We start from the raw sequence: 19,876 nt of genomic DNA on the forward strand, positions 1-19,876 counted from the left end.
ATCTTTTCTGAAGAAAGGTCTAGGCCCGAAACGTCAGCTTTCCTGCTCCTCTGGTGCTGCTTGGCCTGCTGTGTTCATCCAGCTCTACACCTTGTTATCTTGGGTATTTTTTGGGCTTATTATATGCTGGCTAATGAGAGTGGGCATAATTCTATATTTAGTATTTGGAAATGAACCTGATGGTGGATGACATAGCAATGGGTGATCATTTTGGAAACAGTGATCATAATAGTTACATTTAGCACCCTTATGGAAACGGACAAAGATATTTAAACTTCTAGCTGTGCTCTAAGTCTTAAGGCAATTTTTTTTCAAAGCTGAGATGTGACCTAGCAAAAGTGGACTGGTTACAACTACTTGAAGGAAAACTAGTGGCAAATCGGTGGGAGGAGTTGAAAAAGTGCACAGTGTGAACATGTCCCCACAAAAAGGAAAACCGGTTATACTGCCAAATTTTGAGTCTTTGTTTATCCAGAAGCCTACAAGATGAGATAAACCAGAAAAATAGATTTTTATGACAATCTGATAAAAAGTAATACTATAGGAAGCTTGGAGTAGAATAGGAAATACAGGCGTCAGGTGAAAAAGGAAATTATGAAAATAAAAGAGAATGTACAAAGAAATATAGTCAGAAAATATAACGAAAGATGTTTCATCAGTACATTAAGAGGAAGGGGGTGACCAAGGAAAATGCTGGGCCTATCAGATACATACATGGCAACTTGTACATCGTTGCAGAAGAGCAGTGTGAAATATTAGATAAAATAAGCATAATGAGAAGGGAAAAAGAAGAGGAACTCATCTCCTCCAAAGTGGAAGTTTTTCTGTGGAAGTATGAGGAAGATTGACAGTAGTGGAATGGATGTTCTCTGCTTATAAGGCATTTGACAAGGTCTCACATGGGAGACTGGCCAGAAAAAAATAAAGCCCATGCAAACCAGGAAAATGTAGCAAGTTGAATCTAAAGTTGACTGACAGGTAATAAAAAGTAATGGACAATGTACATTTTTGAGAATGGAAATCTACTTCCAGTGGCGTTCTACAGGGCTCAATTTAGGTTCCATGCTTGCAACGTTGCAGATTTTTTTAAACAAAACAAGATTAAGCAAAAGTAATGAATATCAAATAGGTTTATTCTGTTTATTGATAACACAACTTAATTGCTAATAATGTAAATTCAAAGAGTTTTAAACACAGTAAACATATAATCGCATTAATCCCATAACATTCCTTTTTAAAGTTTCAAAAAAATCAACATCCGTTTTACAGAAATCCTTGAACAATACTCACAAGAGGATCCCTTTCTCTTACATCTCGATAGATTTAAGGTAACTCTCTAATTTCAATTCCTAGAATGGAACATATGATAGCTTATACCTGGAGCTATTATACACCTGAATTTAAATAAACCTAGCTTCAGGTCCTCTTCAGGGCTTCATCTCAACAGTTCTGGTCTTATCGCTAATGTCTTACTCTATAGTAATCAATTTGCTATATTCTCCCCTTCTCGGGAACACTGCTATGTATGTGCATCTCCGTTCAAAGAGTTTACAGAACTGTCCAAAACAAAATTAAACTGAAACAAGTCTCTCTACTTCTCTACAACATTAAAAAACTAGTCCAGAAAGTTCGAACAGAATTCTTGAGGTACAGTTGCCTACCTTGATAGGTAATAAACTCCTAAAGTAAGCAAAAACCCTTTAGGTTTGAAAAGTAACCCTTGTAACCAGTTTCAAAAGAAGTCACAATGGCTACAGAAATACTTGCAAGTTAACTAACATCAGGCACATAAAAAACCCATGCTAATTCAAAACTCAAATGTAAATGAACTTAAAAAAAAAAATGTAAATCAGTTTATATCACATAGGGATAATCTTCGATTAGAGGACAAGTTTATCATTGAGGTGCAGCTCCTGTTAATGCGTTCTGTGAGCAACCAGATCTCACGATCAATGATTAAACCACCTTTTTCTACCAAAAAGGTTATCATCTTCATCCACTAGACTTAATTCTGCTTTCTCTCCACAGATGGTGCCAGATATGCTGAGTTTTTCCAGCAATTTCAGTTTTTTGTTTCAGATCTTCAGCACTCGCAGTTCTTTGTTTTATTTGCATGTTTTTTTTCTTTTGAAACCTTTGCAAATACATATTTAAATTGCTTATTATTTCACTAACTGCAAGTCTTTCTGATATTTTCATTTTCCACTTCTTTAACAAAAGTTTTCTCTACTTAGGATTTATCAGTTTTTGGCGTGGCAACTTGGCAAATGTGATTCGATATTTCCCAACTCAGGCATTGAACTTTGCCTTCAAGGACAAGTACAAGCAATTATTTATGGCAGGAATTGACAAAGAGAAACAGGTATGATTAGATGATATATATAATAGTTACATTTAATTTTTGTGTTGAAGCTCATTCCCTCTGGTGTACAAGCCAATGAATTTTAACATCAATGCATTTGCTACTCCAGCAGTATATTGTGTCTGGATCATTGAGAGGCAGTGGTTGCAGTGATAGATATTAAACCGCATTATACTTTTTGTAGCTTTAAAAAATTTTCTTGTTTTGCTTGTGTCTTTCTGTTGTGTAAATTTGTCTTGTGTCTTTGTTTTCCCTTGGTCCTTTTTGTATTCAATCTGAGACCTTGAAGGTTTATCTATTTAATCACAATGAAGTTTTAAATTGTATACTTAACCTCGACTGTGGAAAGATGTAAATTATGAACCAAACATAAGAGAATTAAACAACTGATTAGAAGAGACATGGATACACCACTTTATAAGCCATGCCAATTGTTGAGAAAATATCTGCACCAGAAAATGTTAATGTCCAATTCAAATATTTATTCACAAGTACAATAATATTTTCTATTTCAGTTTGGAAAATGGTTCTTAGCAAATTTAGCATCTGGAGGAGCTGCGGGTGCCACATCCCTCTGTTTTGTCTATCCCTTGGATTTTGCACGAACGCGCTTGGCTGCTGATATTGGCAAAGGTAGGAAAGTTGGAAAGAAATTTCCAGTCACTAACTGAAACAGCAACACATGCAGTCAGAACTCCCTCCACATGATTCAAACTCCAACTTTAAACAGTGCAAGAGAAGTCAACATTTTGGGAGGACAGGAAGTTGCAAGGAATAGATTGGAAAGGTTGGGATTATACTTGGAGGACTTTGGTAGTAGTGTGGACATAGAATGATGGAGCAGTCATTTGTAGAATCAAATAAGAGTACTCCATTGACCTGGACCACGGAGGAGATGTATTCGGGGAGTAAGTATGACGTGGTCAACCATCATAATAAAATGAGTATGATTTGAGCACATTGAGCTATGACATCAGTCACAGAGGATTTAATTTATAATACTGGTTAGAGCCAATGTTTGTATTTAGCAGAGGTGAAAAGGGCTGAAATCCTGAGTGCACAGCTTCAAACTGGGATTGTATACAGCTTGACATTGATTTGGAAAGCAGTTACAGTTGGGGACTTCAGAGAGGAAAAGGAGATTGGGGATGTGGCGGCAACTTTCAAAAGCAGAGGGGAGGAGTGATTTGACAGTTTTGACAAGGAGAGGATAACAATATTCAGGGATTTACAGTTTAGAAACTGGCTCATCACATTCATGTTGGTAGAAAAAGAGCCATTCAATTTTATCCCACCTTTCACCGCCAAATAGTCATGGGAGTGTAGATCAATCAGTTTTACAATCCCAATCCGGACAATCCATGATAGCCAAATTTACCAATAATAGATAGTAGGAGAGTTTCCTCATTTTTCCGCTGCAACTGATTGCAACAAGATGTGCTTTAAAGTATAATTTTTAACCTCTTCAGTGCTGTGATTCTCAAGAACAGACATGATTGTTTTTTTTCCAAACCTGTGAGAAAAGCTAAGGATAAATGTTTAATTCTCAACACCCAAATATCATCACAGTGGAACCACTCTAACATACAGACAGACAAGAGAAGGTGATTAGTAAAGAGGATACACTTACGTTTTTAGAAGTCTGAAGTCTGAAGAATCACTGTTAATTCTCGAGTCTGTCGAGATAGAAGTTTGAAAAGTTGCAAACCTATTAATTCTCTTTTGCCTCGCTGAGGAAATGGAGGTTAGAAGCTTCTGGAAACAGATTTGGAATATTTACAATTGTAGGCTTCTGACTTTGCTGCAGTTGAAGTTGTAGTTGAGCCCTGTAAGAAAGATCTGACTTTGCTGGCAAACAGAAAAGGTAGAACAGCCATGATGGCATCCATTCAATCCCCGAGCACCACTAAATTGCAATGACAGAGATAATGGATGTCATTTAGATCACTGAGCCTTACTAACATGCTTGCATCAGCACTTAGGAATTCTGTGTCAATCCTTTCTACCCACCGGTTTGATCAGTGAAGGTTTTCCTGCAGCTAGGAAACTGGTGCAGGGTTTCACCTCTATTTAAGTGGGCTGAGCCACCATGGTGCCTTCAGTTCCGGGTTGCATAAAATCCAGTCCATATTGCCTCTCGTCTCTTCAATTGTCCATGACTTTTTTTTTTTCTTTGAAAGAAAAGCCGCATATTCCGTGCAGTATAAACATTGTTTTATGTCAGTTGTATTTTTTCTCCCTCTAGTCTTCTGTCATTTTACCTATGAACAGATTTGCCCGGTTTTCTGTGGACAGTCTTCATCGTATCCAATAGAAGTAAGTAGAGAAAATAAGAGTGGCAGAATGTGTTGATGTGCTCAAAGGAGGAAGGAATATTTGGAGAACAGATTGCTCATGATGAACAGCACTCTGCCACTTAAATATTAACTTATGCCACTTAAGTTGAAGGGTCACCGGACCCAAAACATTAACTCTGTTTTCTCCTTCACAGATGCTGCCAGACCTGCTGAGCTTTTCCAGCAACTTGGTTTTTGTAGCACTCTGCCACTTAGTTTTGGTGGGATTTGTGTACAAGAAATCCACTAAACTGGCAGACAAGGGACTGTGTTTAATGTTTCGCTGCAAATAGTGGCACCTGCAACAATGTAGCATTGCTTACTGGTAGGTGAATGTTTCAGCCGAAATCATGTGCTCAAGTCTTGGAGTGAGTTTAAAATCTGACTTATGAGAATACAGCCCACTGAACCAATTTAACACAATTAATGTAATTATTGATGTACAACCACAGAGGACTAGCCCAGCATCTTTTAAATTTGCAATTACCAACTGATTAAATGGAGAAATTTCTACTATAGTTAAGATATCATCTTTTAATGTAACTAAATATATTCTTTTAAACTATAGGTCCTGAAGAACGGCAGTTTACCGGTCTCTCTGATTGCATTGTAAAAGTTGCAAAGCGGGACGGACCCAGGGGACTTTATCAAGGATTTGGTGTTTCAGTGAATGGCATCATTGTATATCGAGCTTCTTATTTCGGGTGCTATGACACAATCAAGGTAATGTTTTATAAGCAATTCTGATGCAACTAAGTGAAAAATTATATTTACTTATTGAGAATATATGATGCATTCTCCTATTATTGGTTCTTTGGCACTTAAATATTTTGAATGTTCTTTACTGTTACTGTATATATTTTTGGCATACAATTTTGAAATATGTATCATCCCAGAGATATCTGGATGTATTAGTAATGCGGATACGTAATTACCGGAGGATCTTGGATTAGAAGAGCAATATGTGTAGTCTGCTTAGGTGGAGCTATGAAACAGCAAGGGGCTGTCAATGTTGGTTGGAGTCATTTATGGACTATTAAATATTAGTAGTACTGTGAGGCATGGTATTAATCAGGAGATGGGAGAAGTGTGTTTTTATTATTTTAAAAGTGCTGTGTAAATATATTCCTGTTCTAGTCCAAATGAATTTCAGAAAGAAAAGTTTTTTTGCTTGACCAATTTTGTTGAATTCTTTGAGGAAGTAACAGAGTAGGAAAGGGGCATACAATTAATGTGTTCTATATTTTTTCTCTGAAAACGTTACCAGGAAATTCAATAAGGGTAGCACCTTTTTAATGTAGTTTTCAGAAATTTTCACTAGATTTTTGACAACTTTTTTGTAATTTTTGACATGACATTTCTCGTCAGATGTAAAAGCCAATGGAATGTAGGAGGTTAGATCAGAAATATGCTCTGTAGCAGGAAGCAAAGGAGTAATTATTCAGTGTTTTTGGGACTGAAAAGGCCTTTTCCAGTGGTGTTTTGTAGCACTTAAAACAAGGCCTCATACTACTAATGATATTTATTAATGGATTGGGCTTAACGTCTCTCATGTTTGAAACTTTTGCCAATGTTACAAAAATTGACTGGTTGATGGTGAGGAAGGAATCTGTACACTGTCACCAACAATAAACTGCTTAGGGGCATAGAAAAGCAGTAATTGATATACAAACTGCAAGTGTGTATGGTAATACAGTTGGGGAGAGTAACAATGCAAAGGTTGTGCAGTACATCATAGCACTGAGAAATGTAGAATTGAAGAATTTTGGAATAACGACTACATGACAACTGATTCATTGTTGATAATAGAACAGATTGGTAAGGTAGTTAAGAAAACATATGGCATTCTTTTCTTTAATTGCCTAGGCTTAGAATATACAAGTATAGATTATTTTAGTACTGTATAAATACTGGTTGGCTACATTGTAATATTGTGTACAGTTTAAGTCACCACATTACTGAAAGGATGTGATCACTTTAGAGAGGATACAGAGGAGATTTTTGAGGATGTTGCCAGAAATGGCAAATTTTAATTGCTAGTAAGATTAGCTAGGCTGGAGCTGCTTCCCTTGCCACACAGGAGGCTGAGCAGAGATTTAATTGAGGTGTATGCAATTATCATAGAAGGGTTCTGTAATGGTCTTCTAAAGGATTAGCAAACCTAGTGTCATTGTTTCTTTTCCCAATTTAAATCTGTGCTCTCCGGTTCTTGATCCTTTTGCTTTACCTACTTTGCCAAGAACCCAGGTGGCTTCGAGAGCTTCTAACAAATCTCCTCTTAACCTTCTTCTCCAAGTAGAATAATCCTAACTTTTACACTCTTTTTCAATGTGACTGAAGTGCTTCTTGTGAATCATTTTCTGGACCCTGTCTGTTGTCTTCATATCCTTCATGAAGTGTCATGTCTAGGATTGGCCACAATATTACAGTTAAAACGAAACCATATTTTGTACAGGATTAACATAATTTCCCCGCTTTCATATTTTATGCCATTCTATTTATAAAGCCGAGGATGCCATGTGCTTTAACAACTGTGCTCTCATCCTGTCCTTCTACTTTCAATGATTTATGCATGTATACGCTGAGATCCTTTACTTCAACATTCCCTTTGTCTTATTGTCTGTGTTCTTCCTACCAAAATGATCACTTCATACTTCTGTGCCTTGAACTTTATTTATCATTTTTCTACCATTCTATCAACTTGTCTTATGACTTTCAAAGTTCTACGTTAGCTTAATGGTTCACTATACTTCCAAGTTTTATAACACCCACAAATTTTGAAAACATGCTTCTACATCAAGGTTTATATCATTATTATATATCAGGGAAAAGCAAGAACCCTAACACCAACTCTTGGGGAGCTCTGCTATAAATTTCCTCTAGTCATTTAAGCCAACCATTAAACTTTACTATTTGTTTTCCTTACTCAGCCAGTTTTGTATCTGTTGTTCCTGTCCCTTTTATTGCATAAGCACTAATGTTCACAAGTCTGCAATTATTTTGGAAATCAATGTGCACCAAATCGAAGCATTATCCTCATCAGCCACCTCTGTTTACTTCATCAAAAACTCCAGTAAGTAAGTTAAACACAATCTGCCCTTAACAAATCTGTACTGGCTTTCCTTAATTAGTTGCCAAAGTGACAATATCATTTTTAAGAGCTTCCCCACCACTGAATTTAAATTAACCTGTTGTTGTTGAGCTTATCTTTTACACCTATTTTTCAACAAGGGTGCAACATTTGCAATTCTTTAGTCCTCTAGAAATGCCCTCCAGTCTAAGAAAGATGGGAAAATTATGGCCGGTGTTTCTATGATTTCCCTTTTCAATTCCTACAGTATACCCAAATGCATTTCATCCCATCCTGGTAGCTTATCAACTTTAAACACAGACAGCCTATCCAGTAAGTCCTCCTTGTCAATTTTAGACTTTAAGTGTATGAACTGCCTCCTGTTTCACCATCACTTCACTTTACTTGGCGAAGACAAATTGTAGAATGTTCATTTTAATACATCAATCATACTTTCTCTCATTCATATTAAACGCCATCTCTTTCATTATCCAGGTGCCTCTGGATTTGTTTACCCTTGTGGGAATGTACCTTGACCACACTTGAACGCTCTTCCTTAAAACTCAGTTCAGTTTAGTTTCGCCTGCTAATCTTTGGTTCCAATTTATCTGAGCCAAATACGTTCTTCAGTGTCAAAATTCACAGTGATAGTGGGGATATCTATCCCCAAAGTCCATAAAATGCAAGTGAAAACTCATTCACAGACGTGAACAATTGGAGAATAGTCACCTTCAAAAGTAGGAGAAAAGTGTGCTTTCTTCAGATAAGTTCTGTGGTTGGAGAAACAGTGAGAGGTTAGAAAAGTAATGGCTAGCACTAGATGGTCACTGAGGGGAAACAACTGCCAGAGACTGGGAGCCAGCACCTCTTCAGCCATAAAACACAAAATGCTGGAGATCACAGCAGGTCAGACAGCATCCATGAGAGAAAGCAAGGTAACATTTCGAGTCGAGATGATTCTTCATCAGAGCTCTGAAGAGTCAGCTAGACTCAATGTTATCTTGCTTTCTCTCCATGGATACTGCCTGACCTGCTGTGATCTCCAGCATTTTCTTGTTTTCAGCATAGATTCCAGCATATGCAGTAATTTTCTCCTATTTTTTTTCAGCCAGTCTGGGAAGTGGAAGCAGCTGTCTAGGGGACTGGATTCTTGGGCCGGGCCTAAGGTCTGGGAGCCTTTGATTTATTTTACTGAGACCAGGTGGTGGAATCCCTTGTTTGATAAGATGGCTTTCTGCCCTTCTGGTGAGAGGAAGAGTCTCCAAGGGAATAGGGGGATGAGACACCTGGGGGGAGAAGTTGTGGAGAAACTTGGACATGGCAAGAGGGGTTGGGATGGAAGACAGGAAGGCTGCAACGGACGTGAGGGATATGGGGAGACTGCAAGGTACATAGCAGTGATGCAGAGGCTGCATGGAGGATGGTGAAAGATTGGGAGGCTGGAAAGGTGGGCAAGATGAGGATAAAGACAGGTTATGGAAAAGAGAGGGCCACAAAGGGCACAGGAAAGGAAATTGATGCCAAAAGGGAATTGAGAGAGGAATACCACAAGGAGTTTGAGAGATAGGGATATTGCAAAGCAGAAGGAAGCAAGAGGGAGGCTGCAAAGAGGAGAAAATAGTTTCAACTCTGCCAACAGTGGAACAGTCAGCTATCTAGGTGCCAGAAAAAAATGTGAAATTCTTGACGCAATGAATTCCTTGCAAATGAATATGGTATCTCTAGTTTAAGGCTGCAAGAGCTGCTATGGGTAATATGTAGTGGATGCTATCATAATAAATACTGTGCCAGTTGTTTAAATCGAAGAATGTGACTTGAGCTGTAGTTTTAAAAAAAAGGGTTACTAACTGCCTAGTTAAGATCTTCCAGATTTGGGAATATGTGGTGGAAACACATTAGCTGTGACTTCTCCAGTCTGTTTAGGGTGATGACTTTTTGTGTGTAGAAGTGTCCGCCAGTTATTTTGGAAAACAGTTCTGTTGCTAACTTTTGCCTGTTATTTTTCATTTGGAGTGGGTGTGGAGTTGGAACATGCTATCTGACAAGTAGAAACCTCCATTGCATTCAAAAAACACTTGGCTAAGCACTTGAAATGCTGTAACCTACAAGGCAACAGATCAAGAGCAAGAAGGGACGGGCTGGGCATTTGGATCCTGCAAATGACAAGAAGGCATGAATAAACTTTGTATAGATGTATAATTATCAAATGAATTTCATGAAAATAAATGCGAAGTATTACATCTATTTTAAAAAGATAAGAAGGTTGTGTATTACCCAGAAAATATAAACGATGGAATAGCAGAGGAATCTAGGAATACAAATAACAGAAGTCACAATTGGTTGTGCATTTGTCCAAAATGCTGTAGTGAATTCAAAGTGGAAAAGTTACATTAAACTTTTGCATTGAACCTTGATTACACTATTGAGTGCTGTATGCATTTTCTTATTATAGAAAGATCAGAGGCGCTAGATAAGGTGAACTGAGGTTATTTCTTGCTTTCATCTCTGGACAATAAGGGCCTCCCTTCTTTCCTGGATGGCCTCAAACAGAACCACTGGCAAGACTTGAGGCCAAATTCCATCTGATATGGGACATCTCCTGGAGATTGGGGGTTGGGTAGAGGCTCTCACAGGCTCTAGTGATGCTGCACGCTTTGAGTGAAGGGTTTTCCAGGTTAGCTTCAAATATGAAGCCCAAACGTTGGATCTTGGAAAGTGCTAGCAGAGGCAAGAACTGCCTGGTTACTGTGCCCCCTATTGTTCCCCGTATTACTGTAACAACTCTGATTTGTATTTAGTGAGCTGAAATGCCCTTTATTATAGAAGACAAGTTAATCCAGGCTCCAGCGGATATAAAGATCTCTAAGCTGTGAAGAGCTCTAACATGCCTGACAATATACCTTCAATTCCAAGATGGAAATAAGAAGGCGTTTTGCACGCTTGCTTTCATTGCTCAGACCTTTTGAGTACAGGAGTTGAGATGTTATGTTGACGTTGTATAGGGGTTTGGTGAGGCCTCTTCTGGAATACTGTCTAGTTCTGGTTGCCCTGTTAGAAGAAGGATATTATTAAGCTGGAGAGGGTTCAGAAAAGATTTTCAGGATGTTGCTGGGAATGGAAGTTATTAGAGTTATTAGAGGCTGAGTAGGCTGGGACTTCCTTCACTGTAGAGTAAAAGGTTGAGGGGGTGACCTTGTAGAGGTTTATAAAATCGTAAGAGGTATAGATAAGGTGAATGGCAGATGTCTCTTCCCTAGGGTGAGGGTTTTCATATTTTTAAGATGAGAGGAGAAAGATTTATAAAAGACATAAGGGGTAATTTTTTTTAACGGATTCCTGTATGGAATAAACTTTCAGAGGAAGTGGTGGGTGCAGGTGTAGTTACAACGTTTAAAAGACGTTTGGATAAGTACATGAATAGGATATGTTTGGAGGGATATGGACCAAATGCAGGCACATGGGACTAATTTAATTTGGGATTATGGTTGGGTGGAAGGGTCTGTTTCCATGTGGTATGATTGTATGAAATGTATGTACCAACATATGAACAAGGAGCCAGGGGTAGGCTACTCAGCCTTTCAACTCTGCTCTGCCATTTAATATCATGGATGATCCGATTGTCGCCTCACATCTACATTTCCCCCAACTTCTGCTTTCCTTTCAATCCTCTGCCTTAATGTTCAAAGACTCTGCTTCCACCACCTTGAAAGACTCATGACCTTCTGAGAAAACAAAAATCACCTAACCTTTGTTTTAAAGAGTGACCCCAACTTGAGATTCTCCCAGAGGAGGAAACCTTCTCTCCACATACAGTCATAGAGTCTACTCTATCAAGATCGCTCAGGATTCAATTAAGTTGCTACTTCTCTAAATTCTAGCAGATTCAAGGCTAGACTGTTCAACCTTTCTTCATAAGACAATCCATTTATTTTAGCTATTAGCCTGTAAACCTTTACATTGCTTCCAATGCATTAACACCTTCCTTAAATAAGGTGACTAATTCTTTGCATAGTACTGCAGTGCTATGTTTAACTGAATTTGTTACTTCAATCCACTCACATTAAGTGATAACATTCTGTTAACTTTTCTAATGACTTGCTGTACATGCATACTAACCTTTTGAGATTCATGCATTAGGACATTGAGATTCCTCTGCACCTCAGACCCCTGCAATCTCTCACCATGAGATAATCTGCTCCTTTGTTTTGGCAGAAAGACAAAGTGTTTCTCACTTTCCTATGTTGTATTCCCATTTGCCACACCTTTGATTGCTGAGTTAACCTAGCTTTATCTTTTTATAGCTGCCTTATGTCTTATTCACATCCAACTTTTCTGCCAGTTCCTTGTCATTAGCAGACTTGGCAACCATACCTCCGGTCATTTATATAATTTGTAAATGGTTCATGTCCCAGCACTGATTCCTGTGGCACACCACTTGTTACCTGTTGCCAACCTGAAAAATATGTATGTTTTACTTTCTGCTTCCTGTTTGCCAGCCAGTCTTTTGTCCATGTTGATATGTCACATCCTGTAGCATGTGCTTTTATTTTCCCCATTAATGCTTAATGTGGCATTTTATCAACATCTTCTGGAAATCTAAGTGCAGTACATTGACCAGTTTCTTTATTTTTTTTTTTACACAGAATGCGTTGCTTCCTCAAAGAAATCTGACCAATTGATCAAACGTGATTTCCCTTTCATAAAATATGTGACAAGTGTGATTTTCCTGAGTTCGTCCCTTGCTTTCCATTTCACTGTTACATTGCTGTTTCTGGGATTTTTGCTGTACAATGTACAGTAAGATCGGTGCAAAACACCTGTTCAGTTTGTTTACCTTTTTTATTTTCCGTTAATTTTCAAGTCACATTTTCTTTGGGACTAACACCCACTTTGTTAATTCTTTCTAAATAGACATTCTTACCACTGTTTTAGATTTTAAATTTATTTGTCACGTACTAAGTGTAGGAATAAATAAGTACAGCAAAGTGCACAAAGCCGCCATTCACTGGCACCCACTTGGTTACAAAAAACAGAATTAAAAGATTTAACAGAGCCAAAAGGTAAGCAAGAAAAACAAAAATCCAGATCTTAGAGTCCCAAGTCCCATTTTCACAATGTTGCAGGTGCTGCTCCAATCGCGAGGCCGTCATCTGCTGCTGCCTCACCGGCCCGCTCTCTATTTCAGGCTAGCTGTGTGCACACACTTAATTTTTCCCTCCATATTAATTTTTGGTCCTTCTAATTTTTTTAATATTTTGTTCAATTTTCTGACCAGCCACCTGTTTTTGCACAACTTAATGCCTGCTGTTTAAGTTTATGGGAACAGCAGTAGTCCATTCAGCCCCTTGAGCCATTCAGTTGATCATGGCTGATCTGTGACCTGACTCCAAATATTTGCCTTTGGCCCATATCCCTTAAATACTTTGCTTAAGAAAAATTCCTCTGTTTCAGATTTAAAACTAACAACTGATCCAGCATCCACTGGTATTCGTGGTAGACAGTTCCAAACTTTTACCACCTTTTTTTCTTTTGTGTGTAGAACTGCTTCCTAACATCTGTCCTGAACGGTCTAGCTGCACTTTTCCCCCCACATCCCCCAACCCCGGTTCTAAAATCCCCAACTCGTGGAAGTAGTTTATTTTTATCGACTTTGCATTTTCCTGTTAATATCTTTTTGAAGACTTTGATCAGATCACCTCTCAACTTTCTAAATTCTAGAGAAAACATTTCCTCTCAACTTAACCCCTGAAGTCCAGGTATCATTCTTGTAAAGCTAAATTGTACTCCTCCAAAGCCAATATAGTCTTCCTGAGGTGTGCTCCTAGATCTGCTCACAGTACTCCAGTGGCATCTAACCAGGATTTTGTATAACTGCAGCATAACTTGCATCCTTGTACTCCAGTCCCCTCAATATAAAGGCAAGCATTCAATTATTTTCTTGGTTATTTTCTGCACCTGTTTGTAACAGTTTACAGATCTATGCACCTGAACCCTCCAGTCTCTTTGAACATTCATTGGATTTAATTTCATATCATCTAGAAAGTGCTCTGATCTATCTTTTGTCAGTCCAAAGTGGATAACCTCGGATTTGCTTACTGAACACCTTTTTTGCCACAATTTTGCCCATTCACTTAGTCTTTCAATATCCCTTTGCGATTTTGTGCTGTGATCTCCACTGTCTACAGTGCCACCTAAGTTTGTGTCCTCAGCATATTTGGATATCTGACTTTCTACAGATCCTTGTGGGACCCCACTGATCACATTCTGCCAATTAAGTGCCTCAGTGCCTGTCGATTTAATCATAGTTTCTGTCACCTGCCACTCAAACAATTTGTCAGCCATGTCAGTAATTTTCTGTGGAGTTGTACCTTTGACAGTCTTTTATGTGGAACTTTATTACATGCCTTATGGAAGTCTCTGTCAATAACATCCATAGACATTCCCCAGTCCACTACCGTAGTCACATCTTCAAAAAATTCAATAAGGCATAACCTACCTGTCATGAATCCCTTTGCTTCCAGGACATATTACTGTAGGAAGCTAATTTTTCTGTATTGTTCCAATTTTAATATGTTTTGCCAAAGCAAGCAATTTCCTGGACACAATGCAAAATACATTGCTGTTAGGTGCTTGTCCACCTCTCCCAATCTATGTTAAAGTTAAAATCCTCGATTTAATATGACTCTGGTTTTGCTGCACTTATATTTCTGCATTTATACAATCTAGTACTTCAGAGCTGCTACCAAGGAGTCTGTACACAACACCCTAATACAGCTTTAAATTCTTTATTGTTCCTCAGTTCCATCCATATGATCTCCACTGAATGTTTTCCCTTCATTATATCCTCCGTTACCATTGAAGTAATTTTGTTTCTAATTAGTAAGGCTTCTTCACTTCCTCTGCCATTTTCCCTCTCTGTCCTGTAAACCTGATCTGGTATATTTAGTTCCCAATCCTGACCATTCTGCAGCCATGTCTCAGTAATGGCTACTATTTCATAATATCAGATTTGAATTTTTGCCTTCAGCTTGTTTAGTTTATAACTTAAGCTCTGTGCATTCGTATATAGAACTCTTATCTGGCCCATACACTATCAATCAACATTGATGTTTTATTCATCTGTTTGTTATTTCTGTCTTCTGGTTTCATCAATAATCTTCTCATAGCTTTGTCGTCATCTGCTGTGCCTGAAGTAGGATTCCTGTCTATTTGTTTTTTTTCATTCCCTCATGGGACATGGGCATCACTGGCTGACCAGTATTTGTTGTCCATCCCTAGTTATCTTGACATTGTGTAATGCTACTTGATTTTGAAACTCCTCTGTTGACTTTCCCCTCCCCCTGTTTACTGGTTTAAAGTACTTCTGACCACCTTCTGCTAGGACACTGGTCCCAGATCAGTTCAGGTGGAGCTTATCCCAATACTGATGCTACTGCTGCACAAAATGGAACCCCTCTTTCTGTCATTCCTTTAGCCATGTATTTACTTCCCTAATTTTATCATCTTTATGCTAATTTACACGTGGCTCAGGTAGTATTACAGAGATTATAACCTTGAGGTCCTGTTCTTTTAATTTTGTTCCTAATTCTTGATATTCCCAAAATGGACTTTTTGTCTAGTCTTGCTGATGTTGTTGGTACCAACGTGGACACTGCCACCTGGAACTTTGTTCTACGTCCCAGGGTCCTGAAGGAGATAACTGAGAAGATTGTGGAGTCATTGGTGGTAAGCTTTCGGGAATCGCTGGAGTCAGGGAGGGTCCTAGAGGACTAGAAATGGCTAATGTAACACACCATTTAAGGGATGGAGGCAGAAGACAGGAAATTTTAGGTTGGTTAGTCCGACCTTGGTCTTTGGTAGAATTTTAGAGTCCATTATTAAGGATGAGATTGTGGAGTACTTGGAAATGCATGGTAAAATAGGGCTGAGTTAGCATAGCTTCATCAAGGGAAAAATCTTTTAAATTCTTTTGAGGTAACAAACAAGATAGTCAAAGGAGAGCTAGTGGACATGATTGATTTGGATTTCCAGAAGGCCTTTGACAAGGTGCCTCACAAGAGGCTGCTGAATAACATAAGAGCCCATGATGTTAGGGTCAAGATACTGGCCTGCGTAGTGGATTGGCTAACTGGCAGAAGCAGAGAGTGAGGATAAAGGGGTCTATTTCAAGATGGCAGCTGATGACTGACTGGTAGAGTTCCACAGTGTTGGTGGTTGGGACAACTGTTCATATCATATATTAACAATTTGGACAAGGAACTGAGGGTATTGATGCTAAGTTTGTAGAAGACACAAAGATAATTGGAGAGATGGGTAGTGATGAGGTGGTGAGGCATTTGCAGAAGACTTGTACCAGGTAGGGGAATGGGCAGAGAAGTGGCAGTTGGAATACAATGGTGGGAAAGTGTGAGCTTATGCAGTTTAGTAGGAAGAATAGAGTCTTAGATTATTTTCTAAATGGGAAAGGAGCATTTGAGGACTCTAGTTGTATACTTGAAGTTGAGAAGGATGGGGTGGGGGGAGGAATGTCAAATGAAACTTACTTTGTCTGGTCCTGTTAGAATTTTGTGAATTTCTGAGAGATCTTTGCTCATTCTTCTGAACTCTAATGAATATAGTTCTAAAAACTCAGTCTCTGTTAATATGTCGCTTCTACCATCCCAGTAATAGTCTGGTAAACTGTTATTGCATTCACTTCATAGCCAGAACATTCTTTCTCAAATAAGGAAATCAAAACTACACAAAATATTCCAGATATGGTCTCACCAAGGTGTTGTACAATTTCAACAAGACAGTCCTGCTCCTGTAACAAAGGGAGGTGTCTTAAACATTAATTCTCAACCAGCGTGGCTTCAGCCTACATGTTTAATTTAAATTTTGCCTGCCTTTTTCTTTCTCGACTATGTCTTGTTTCAAGATATTACCATTATCTTGCCTGAGCTTTGTTTTTTGATCGTGTGGCTTTGGTCTACCTGTTCTGCTAGCAGCTCCTGAGTCATCTGACCTCTCTGCACAGCATTCTGACTGTCTTCTCAATATCCTGCCTCCCCATCTGGTGCATCCTGTCTTGAGTCCTCCTTTTGGATCCTGTCCACATCTGTCCGGTAAAGCGCTGTGTAGTCTGATGCCAAGATTGTGACACAAATAACCTGACTACGCCAGATGTTAGTACAACTTGTTGATTAGAGACTCGGGAAGTCAGGTTAAATGATTTGTTTTGTTTATTTTGATGCATACTCAAGAAGAGCCATTCTTACCACTGAAATGTAAAACAAATTCTGGTTGCTAGTGAAATAACTGCACAGAGGCCAGTAACCTGTCACCAAGTCACCATTTATTTAGTTGTGCACTGTACACTGGCAGTGGCCAGCCAGCTCAAAGTCAGTCACCTGAACTGAAGAGATTCTAAATCTCTTGTTTATATTCTCATTCAAAATTCACATACATCAAAAACAAATCACATTAACAAGGAGCATCCGACAAAAAAATCTCAGTTCAAACAGTAGATTCAAGCCCACATGAGAAGAGTGTCTCAAACACAACACATGGCAAGGTCACTGTACATCAGGCAACTCAAAAAGCAGAAACGTTGATATGAATTATCATACAGAAACTCAATTTGGTTCAAATAGTAATACAAAACTTTACAGACAACCACAGTCCCCAGAGCTATCAGTCAGCCTTCTGCACACAACGGGGATACACACAGACATGATATGTGCACAAAAGCATACCCAGACATGAAGACACGGTCCAACACATGCGAAAGCCCAGTACACCCATGAAGGCACCACACACTCAAGGCACAGTACATCCATGAAGGCCTGGTCCACACACAAACGTTCAGTCTAGGAACCATCACTAAAGCGGTGGCACAAAGGCCAGATCCTGTTACTAAATCATCCATTCACTTTACCAATACAGCAGTACCACTGGCTGTAGCCAGCCAGCTTGGAGTCAGTCCCCTGAACTGATTCTAAATCTCCTGTTTATATTGGTCAGCCAGGGCTTTCCTGATCAGCTCAGGTCAACAATCCCAGTCAAGGATCTTTTGTAGTCAACAAGACCCACTGAAATCTAATCACTGCATTTACAGATACCAGGCTTTATACAAAACATTACACCAGATGTACAGTATTATGCTTTTTCTGTTGTCCAAATATTTTCAGGTATTGTCTAAATTTCACACGGCTGCATCTGCCTTGCTGATAGTGCAACTCCTGCGTTCCTAGCCTGCCTTTGCACATCTGTGGTCCCTATTTGGTTTTATAATACGATTGAAATTTAACCCATATCTAAATAAACTGATCACATTTCTTCAATAGTAGTCATTCACGACTTTAAGTGCATTTACCAAACTGAAATGTTCATCTTTTTTGAGTTTGAAAGACACGTTCTAATTTCAAGCTATATATGATTTTTTTTATTTGGAATTGCTGGTGAAGCCCACTTTAAATTCAGAACAGCAATGTTGTTAAATTAAAATTTGAAAATGTAAAATTCCGATTAAATGGAAATATGAATGTCTGTGCCGTCTTCCCACTACATTGGAAGGAACAAAGGAGTATTGGTACAGCAGTAGACGTTTTGATCATGATATTTTGCCACGCATGGCAGCACTTTATCAATATCCAGTATTTGAATGTTGTGGTTGTTATCCCTAATTCTAATTGTGTTTCACTGGTTATTAAGGAGCTGCGTGCAGCCTTATTAATTTTATTAGGCAGCTAAATCCAGTGATCAAATTTGAATTAATTTTGAGATGATAAAGAGACTTATTTGTACATGCCTTTCAGCTTACAGCCATAACAGAGGTGAGTACAGCCAAAAGTTTGCTTGACTGGCATTTATTGCTACAAAGCTGCTGAACAAAGTGGTTATTCCTAGTGGTTTTAGAGTAAAATTGTATCAAGATGTCACTATTTAACATTTATTCTCATTTTACGTCATTTCTGTATTGGTGACAGCCCAGGGGAGTGGTTCGTCCCCTTTTCTTAGAGCCCATCCAATTTTCATTCTGATTTCACAGAACAGCATTTTGGTCTCAGTGAAAAAAAAAGTTATTTTTAATAATGCTTGCTAAAGTGTTTTTCTGCCTTCCACAGGGTGTGCTACCAGACCAGAAGAATACTCCAGTCTACGTGTCATTTCTCATTGCTCAAGGTGTGACCTCGTTTTCTGGGATACTGTCTTACCCTTTTGATACTGTAAGAAGACGAATGATGATGCAGGTTTGTAGAGTAATTTGAAGTTTATTCTAGTACAAATTTTGAGTGGAAGTTTCCTTCAAAATGCTAGGACTGTATCTTTTCTTTTAGTTTGAATTAATGAATAAGTAGGTGGTAACATTCAGTTTCCGTCTCTAACTGGAATGTGGTGAGGATATAGTTTTTCTAGAAATACTCGTGTGTGTTTGGACAGACTTGGTTCACTCAACTGTATTGTAATATAATTTGGAGTCAGACTTTTGTTGTTTTTCTGCTGTCACAGACAAATTACTCGGACAGATTTAGCTACTGTTCTTGGCATCCTTAACCAAAAACTAAAATGCAGTAATATAGTTAACATAGAGATGAATCCAAAATTTTTGCATTTGTTGACTGTGTGAATGTTTTGGACATAGATGCTCGAACAGTAAGCTGTAAGATTCCACAGCATGGATTCACTTCTTTCCAAGTATTGCATTATACATGTAGATTTTCATTTTAGACAATAGTAGTACTTGTAAGACATAACTGAGATGATAATGAAAATATTAAGGTACACTTGTATTACAGGCAAATATGGACTAAGTGCTGATAAAGATCCTGCTTTAGCCAGTGCTGTATTCACTGGCAAAAAGTTAGCCATATGGAAGGACATACTGGATAGAGAAGCCAGCAACAGGAAAAATATATTCTTGCCCCGAATTATTGGGAGACTTCCTTCAGCTTACATAACTGTTCAGTGGACAGCTGTGAAAATGGAAGTAGAATTGTCTCAATTTAGGGATTTTCCTGTCAGGCTTGGTGATGGTTTCGTAATACTATCCCAGTCTGGTTTCATTAAATCACTGGGTAAAACAACAATTGACTGCCTCTAAGAGAAAATTCAGGTAATAAAAGGCCA

The 19,876-nt window shown here is 38.5% G+C and overlaps 1 protein-coding gene across 1 annotated transcript in view; it reads left to right on the forward strand.

Annotated features, from left to right (window-relative positions):
- LOC109928789 (ADP/ATP translocase 4) overlaps positions 1–19,876 on the forward strand; it is a 39,084-nt gene that overhangs the window by 10,687 nt on the left and 8,521 nt on the right. Inside the window, exons 2-5 of the mRNA XM_020528715.2 lie at positions 2,235–2,362; positions 2,878–2,995; positions 5,267–5,421; positions 18,874–18,999. Of these exons, the coding sequence (XP_020384304.1) occupies positions 2,235–2,362; positions 2,878–2,995; positions 5,267–5,421; positions 18,874–18,999 (527 nt within the window). The remainder of the gene's footprint in view (positions 1–2,234; positions 2,363–2,877; positions 2,996–5,266; positions 5,422–18,873; positions 19,000–19,876) is intronic.

This window comes from Rhincodon typus, chromosome 1, assembly GCF_021869965.1.
Source record: "Rhincodon typus isolate 14 chromosome 1, sRhiTyp1.1, whole genome shotgun sequence".
Classification (NCBI taxonomy): domain Eukaryota; kingdom Metazoa; phylum Chordata; class Chondrichthyes; order Orectolobiformes; family Rhincodontidae; genus Rhincodon; species Rhincodon typus.